General features: G+C 38.9%; 1 protein-coding gene across 1 annotated transcript; it reads right to left on the bottom strand.

The window, feature by feature from the left end:
- Positions 1-209: 209 nt before the first annotated feature.
- Positions 210-6431, bottom strand: LOC113018933 (actin-related protein 2-A). Its single transcript, XM_026162364.1, has 9 exons — positions 6241-6431; positions 5128-5238; positions 3821-3979; positions 3591-3720; positions 3330-3466; positions 3066-3215; positions 2835-2980; positions 2605-2737; positions 210-1938 (listed from the first exon to the last, which is right to left on the bottom strand). Exons 1-9 carry the CDS (start codon positions 6286-6288, stop codon positions 1768-1770), a joined length of 1185 nt encoding a protein of 394 aa, XP_026018149.1. The 5' UTR covers positions 6289-6431; the 3' UTR covers positions 210-1767.
- Between the last annotated feature and the right edge of the window lie 1428 nt (positions 6432-7859).

Here is a 7859-nt window from a genome sequence, read left to right as displayed (position 1 = left end):
AAGACAGTGTATGTACCCAATATTATATATATGAGAGAAGTAACAGGTCACATTTTGCATCATTTTTCATTGCTTACAGCAAGGAATATGTACAATAAAAAACAATTCTGTTTGACATTTATTAAAAAACAAAAAAAACAAACAAACCCACAGATAAATTCTTTACAGGGTTTTTTTTCCACTCAGAACATTCAAATGTTCAGCCTGTATTTGCCAGTCCATTGAACATTTATTTTTACAGATAATAAGAAGAATCTCTCAGAACGGGAGGAGCAACAAATCAGGAATCAAACTGGGACCGAGGCAAAATGAGCAGCACCAAAGGGCGGAAACACAGGTGTTATAACAAAGGCCAAACTATAAATACACTGAGAAGTGACAAACAGGTGAGGAACGAGATGCAGGTGAGAGTAACACACAATCAGTCACAGTCGGGGCTTTGGGGAGGGCAGACTGGAAGCTATACTAACATTCACAGTTAAACAGATAAAAATAACCCCAGAGACCTACACAGACCCGCATACACACTGAACAAGTCAGGAGTAAGGAAACACAAAGGGAGGAACAACCAGGAACCCTCGGGAGGCTGCCACTAATAATAATAATAATATACATCAACCAAAACTAAGATTAAAGTGCAGGGAAAAAAGCACAAAAGACCTAAACTAATAGTTTATATGAGCCAATAATAAAAGTTAAACTTTTGATAATAACAATAAGCTAACACCACCAACCATATAAACAGAGTAAAGAAAAGAGGATCCCTGTGATTAGATGCCAAGCTAGCCAAAGTAAAAACTAGGCAAGTTTTGTGTTTGAGGAAGATCTTTGACTGTAATCTATTTTTGATTAAATCAAGTTTAGCGAGTAAACTTTACTGACAAATATTTCTAAGAAACAGTAGCAAACAGGTTACTGTTTGGTTGGCATAATGTGAAGTCCCAAAATGAATTAGTAATAGAGTTTAACAAAATCATTTAATTTCGGCTTTACATTTACGTCATTTTTATCCAAATATTCATGTTTTTGTGGTATAATAGCCTTGTGAGTATTGCACAAGAATAAATTAGGTCTCAGTTAAGATAAAATGTTAAGTTTTTTTCTGTATTTTTTAAAATGGTCTTCAACAATAGTCCTCCAGACTTTCTAAAGGTTTTTCAAAGACTTCCTTTCAGGGAGGCATGTGACTGGCATGTTCAGACTGTGCTGAAGAATAAAGGTGGTCACACCAAATGTTGACTTTCAAGCCTTATAGAACTTTAATACTTTGTTTTGGCCTCCTTTTCCGAGTTTGTATATACATTTGCACATGTTTCAATACATTGCTGGATCTATTTCCATTTTTTCAGTAACATATAAAAAAATGAAGGGTGACTCAAAACTTTTGCACAGTACTGAAGCACAGATCTATTAGTTTTAAAAAGGTTAAATAAAACATAAACTTGCTATTAATGCAACAAATAAATTCCTGAAATTTTTTAACTTTAGTCATCAAAGTTTCATCAAACGGTCCAAAGAACATGACCTGGATAAGCGAGCACCTACACCGTCCAAAAAACTGTTATATTTAGAACAGTATGTAGAAGCTGAAAAAACCTAAATTGTGTTTTTAATGATAAAACTTGTAATTTTGCTCAGTTAAAACTGTTTTGAATAGAGATGAGACTGTGAGAGGTACGGAGTTAATATTTAAAAGTACAAAACCTAGTTCATATTTTCCTCATTTTTAATTTGTGTTTTTAAAATTCTGTTTAACTCAGTTTTATTTTATCTGACTCCACCTCCCAGCTTCTGCAGCACTCCCAGGCCTTTCTCCTGGTATTCTTGTCTAGTCATCCAGAAGGATTCTTTGTCTTTCATGATGTTAGCCAGCACAGCACCGCCCATGAACACCATGTGTTTTCTCCTGGGAGGGTCCTCGATTCGGATCTTGAACTTCTGCAAGGGTGAAGAGAAAAGTCAGGAGAGGTCATTAAAACACAGAGCCCTGATATATAAGTACAACAATTCTTTCCTTTAAGCCTTTTTTTATATTCTGTGCTGCTACGAAGAAAACTGCTAAAAGAGAAACGACCTCAGTAATGAGGTTAACAAAATAAACTTTCAATTTCTAGATATGTATTTAATTAATATGACAAATGTCACACTTTATTGGTTTGGCTTTAAAACAACAAAAAGTAAATGCATTTTGGTATTTGTAATAAAATAGCCCAAACTTATTTTTAATACAAAGAAAAAGAGATAACATAACCTTAAATGTTGCAGAGCGTCAAATGTGGAATTCAAACTGAGCTTTTTCTAAACTTTTAACTCATAAAGATATTTAAATTCAGAGAGTTAATATCACAGCCAAACTGGACCTGCTGTGGAAAAACCTGCATGCAAGTAGCCCTCAGGTTCAGTGAATAAAACAGAGCATCTATATGAATGCCTGGTGACATTTATTAAATAACTGGAAAATGTATTCTATAAACATTTCGTCAGCTCATGATACAGATGACACTGATCATCAGTAACATTATATTTATGCAAATGCACTGAAGAACGCCTTACAGGCTCTTAATCGAATCCATTCTCTACTGACATTAATATGAAAGCTCTTACTGATAGTTTCTCAGTGTCTCCCTTGAGCACTCTTTCCAGGTAGAGCTGCTTGATCTCCCTCTCGAGCCTGGATGGGAGGCCCGGGTACATGGTGGTCCCCCCGGACAGAACAATGTGCTTATAGAAGTCGGCCCTGGATGGGAAAGCAGACGAGAGACGGACCTGATCAAGGCGTGTTTGCAGTAGTTCAGCTTCATTAATTAGAAAAAAGGGAGGGAGGAGGATTGGACCTGAGGTCAATGTCTGCAGCCTGGATGGTGTTAAACAGCAGCTCGGCTACTCCAGCTCCCTCCACGTTGATGAGATGAGGCTGGAAAAGAGCTTCAGGAGCCCCGAATCGTTCTCCGCCCACCTTCACCTGCCTGCCATCAGGAAGCTGCACAAATGAGAGGAATCGGTTATTTTTTCTGCCGTTTCTCGACTTTAGGAGGCAGAATAAATTAAAGCTTGCTCCAACGTACTGTGAATGTCTCCACCAGGTAAGTGGTCTCTGTGGCCAAATGCTGCTCTTGCTCAATGTTGTATGCCACATAGCAGAGCTTCTCCTTCAGCATGCGCACGGTCTCAAAGTCAGCAGTGTGGTTGAAGGCGTAGCCGCGAAGTAGCAGGAGCTGATGGGAAGAACATTTTTTTCACACATATGTTTGCTGTGAAATTGTACATATACTTTCCTTACACTAAAAAAAACCCAACTCTTTGCCCGATCACTGATCTTTCCAGCTCACCTTAATGAGGTAGCGTGTGACATCACGTCCTGCGATGTCCAGCCTGCGTGTAAGGTGGGGCAAAGAGAAGCCCTCGTACACTGGACAGATGTGGGTGACGCCGTCTCCTGAGTCAACTACAACACCGGTAAGCAAACCTGTGGACAGAGTCATTTAACAAAGCGGGAGTTAAAACTGACCAAATATCCAGTCAATTGCACCGTTAACAGCAGGTCAGGATTTAAACCCTTTATTTTTGTGCAGCGTGTCGCACCCTCTCACCCTGAGCGTACAGAGTGAGCACGGCCTGGATGGCCACGTAGATGCCGTAGAACTGGTACTTCTCAAACATGATTTCAGCGATTTTCTCGCGGTTTTTGGTCGGGTTCATGGGCGGCTCAGTCAGTAGGATCTTGGATAGAAAACATACACAAACTCAATAATAATCTAGTCCTTGTACAGTTTTTTTTTCCATTCATTTCCGTCTTTGTCTGTCTTACACGGGTTCATACCTTGCATTCTTTTGGGTTGATGTCCAGGCATTCTGAGCCAAAGGTGTAGTCCCACAGGTGGAGCATGTCCTCCCAGCAGCGCACCATGCCATTCTCCATGGGGTAGGACATCTCTAGCATGGAGCGACACTCGCTGGCCTCTTCTCCCACCATTAGGTCCTGGTGGAAAAGATGACAGGGACAGGAAATATTAATGGTTTTGTTTTTGCTCTTCTTTGTCTGACCTACAACAAAGTATAGGTTTAATAAATAATAATAAAAAAGCATCAGTTTGATTTTTGTTGTTTCTGTTGAAACGTTTTAAATATACTGTATAAAATATTAAGTTACAAACATGCACATCCATACACAAGTACAAATATAAGACAGCTATCCTGGGAAACCTGGTGTTTCAAGTGAAAACTAAATAAAAAATCTATGAAAATGTGATGTTTATTACACAACAGCTTGCCTTAATTTGTTTACTTATTTATTTGTACCAATGACCTTTTCATGCTTTCTCTGCTCCGATCCTGCAGGGATTATCAGGTTAAAAGGTCTGAATGATCTCAGGTTACACGAGTCTATGAACTCAACAGTCTCAGCATCTTAGGAAGCTAGCAGGTGTGCACTTCTAAGACGCTTTAAGCTGAGACACAGGAAGTTGATGAGAACCAGAGATACAGATGATCAAGTCTCAGGATGTGTATCTAGATCTTATAGATGGCTACACCAATCAGCTGCAGCATTAAAACCATACAATTTCTTTCATTTATCGAGTCAAAGGTCGCTGGAGCCTATCTTAGTTGTCACATGGTGGGACACAGGGTACACCCTGGATATGCCACCAATCTGGCACTGGGGTAACAAACACTCCACATTCAGAGGCTCCAGACACCACTGTGCCATCTCGAACATTAAAACCACCTGAGTAATATAGTGCAGGTCCCTGTATTGCTGCCAGAAAAGCTCTGACTTTTCTAGACGTGGACCTTGAGAGTCCTGTGGGTTACTGGGTGGGACCATTGTGGTTGTAGTCTATGTTTTGGCTATTTATTATGTTCTTAGTAGTAGTTTTTGTAGTGTTGCAGGGCCCCTTATCCTTCTTGGGAATGCTGTAATGCTTCGACACCAGGTTTCTCAATAGAGCACTAAACTGTAACAGGATGACTCACCTGGTTTTAATGCGGTTTGCTTTTAATAGAACTCTGCACACAGTAGATGTAATTTCCCCATTTCCCTTTATTTCATCTTTTTTTAATGCTCCATTCTGACTTTAGGTTAACTGAAAGACCCATGTGTAGTCCTTTCATTTACATCAATCTTACCTTTATCTCGATGTTGCCCACTCTGGCGGATGATCGTATGATTGGCCGGCCCACCAGGGCCGGGAAGATGTGCTTTGGGAAGTTGGAGCCGGCAAAACCACACTTGACAAACTGCACAGGGATGTGAAAATGAAACTGAGAGCCAGTTTGTGTTTGTGTAGCCCTGCATTAGGGTTAAACGTATTAATTGTACTCTTGCACTAAAAGCCTTTTGTGCAGGTAAAATTCCATTCATAAATCAGGTTTGTTCCTTTTAATCTGATGCTGGGATTAATCTGCCTCCAAGGACCTGACCTAGAGTGTATTACTGTAATGCATTTAACAAATTGTTTCTTATTTAACAGACAGTGGCGAGAGCAATTTCATCACGTTTACTGGCACTCATTTGGAAAGCACACACACATTGCTTTCCAAATGTATGTGTGTGTGTGTGTATATATATATATATATATACACATATATAATTTTTATTTTTTTTACGCAGCCTTTAAACAGCAATAGATTTACCAAATTTCCCATGCTTTCCTAACTGCTATAACTACTCCTACTACACTGTCTTAACTTGTCCATGTGGGCACAGACACACATTCCTTAGCCTGGAGGGATGCAATGCATTCCTAACAGGGGTAAAAACATGACTGTTTCTGGTTGCAGCAGGTAAAGTCTGTCAATGCGCATCTTCCTCCGGAAATCAACCACTGAGTGCCACTTCTGTGATTTTATCTCCTCTGATAAGTCTCTCTTCCTGGTTTTTGTCCAATGTCTGCTCACTTCAAAGCACCACAGCCATTTATGGTGGTGTGCGCATTCTGAAGGCAGGAGTGACAAGTCCAGACAGATGTGGAATCACACAGCAGTGCACTTTGTCTCACACCCAGGACTTCTTCACATATTTGCCATTAAATGATCCAGATGATTGACAATAAAACAAATAAGATATTTTGATGCAAAAGGTTACTTTGCATCAAGATATCTTAAAAAGACATGCAGTTAACATGATTAGTAATATTTTTCATGCTAAAACTAAATGCTAATGGAAAGAAAAATAAAAGACAACATCCAGCACTGTTAACAGGATATCTGACTATGTGGTAATATGACTGTTTGACTTACCCCTGTCCCATTGTCACTGACCACCACTTTCCTCCCCTGGCTGTCCATTCTTAATTAATATTGCAAAAATCAAAATACCCCCACCCGTCTGCACAGGAACCTCACTGACACACAGCCGATTGTGTGTTATGTGCAGCCCTAAGATTGCACATAAGTGTAGCAGTGGCTAAAAAGTGACAGGTCTGTTTTGCTGCTCCTTCTGGTGTGGGTGGGATTACTGAGCGTGACAACACCCATTTTTGTGGTCAGGCAGGAAGAAGAACTATTCTACACTGTGTTGTTATGAGATAAGAAAAGAGGAATTTACACAAACATGTGACTGACATTTTGCACATTTTGCATTTCACTTACCTCTAAATGTCCTTTAGTCACAGCTGAGGAAACGTTTCTGTATATGTTCACTTCGAGGTTGGTAAAGAACTGTTTGTTTGTTTTCTGTTTGTTTTTGTTGCTTTGTAGCATAATACTATACAATATGTTGGAGGTCTGATATTTATTAAGTTGTACTATATACCATTCGTTCATTTTTTTAAAGTTACACATCCAATATCTGAGTAGTTTTAACCTATAACAGCCTGACGGTGCAGAACTTTTTGAATGGCAGCAGCATGTTTTCTGTCAGTGCTGACATAGTTTTAAACTGAAATTACAGAGCAACATATGATTAAAAGGTATAGTTTAAATGACTATTTGTGTTGTTATCTTTAATAACAAGATAAAAACAGTAAATCATTTGTAATTTCCCAAATTTCAGCAATTTCACAACATTTAACGTGAATCCAAATTATGGGTGAGTGCCAGAAGAAACCTGTTTTAATATTTTACCTTTTTTTGTTTGTTTTGTAATCCCTGTAATGACATGGCTCCTTTCTGCTCGTCATGCAGCTTGCTTAGCTTCTACTTTCAACTTCTTATAGGTTTAGGGTAAAAAAAAACGTCTATTTCCGGCCGCCATCTTTGTTTAGTTTGAGAACCTCATCTACAGAGGAGCAAGTCTTTTTTGTGAAAGACAGACAGCATTTGTTCCTGGTAAGTCAGGTAAGTCTCTCCAAACAACATTTCAACATATATATTTTTTATGGAAGCTGCAGACATTTGTGAATTGTGCCTTTCTCTTCAGAAACCTATGCTAGCATGGTGTCTGTTAGTATAAGAGTTAGCTAGTACTATCTAGCTAACTCTTATAGCTTATAAGAGATAGCTAGAACTATCTATCTATCTATCTATCTATCTATCTATCTATCTATCTATCTATCTATCTATCTATCTATCTATCTATCTATCTATCTATCTATCTATCTATCTATCTATCTATCTATCTATCTATCTATCTATCTATCTATCTATCTATCTATCTATCTATCTATCAATCACAGATGGCTGTATAAACTGTCATGTGAAAAAGACCATTTCCACAGTACCCCCTCACTGCTTTCATGGGAATTTAGAGGGCTGGTATCAGCCACGTGCTGCAGATCAATTGCATTTGACTAATTGATCAAGAGCATTTGTGAGCTCCTCTCTAAAAGCAGAAGTTTTGGCATTTTGTTGGGCTGCAGCATACATGTGTGTAACATAATGCCTTTATCTTCCCAGCAAAAAGCCACTACAATGCTCAC

The sequence above is a fragment of the Astatotilapia calliptera genome, chromosome 3 (genome assembly GCF_900246225.1).
Source record: "Astatotilapia calliptera chromosome 3, fAstCal1.2, whole genome shotgun sequence".
Taxonomy (NCBI): domain Eukaryota; kingdom Metazoa; phylum Chordata; class Actinopteri; order Cichliformes; family Cichlidae; genus Astatotilapia; species Astatotilapia calliptera.
The sequence above is the reverse complement of the archived record's forward strand: the minus strand, read 5'-3'. Positions and strand labels throughout refer to the sequence as shown.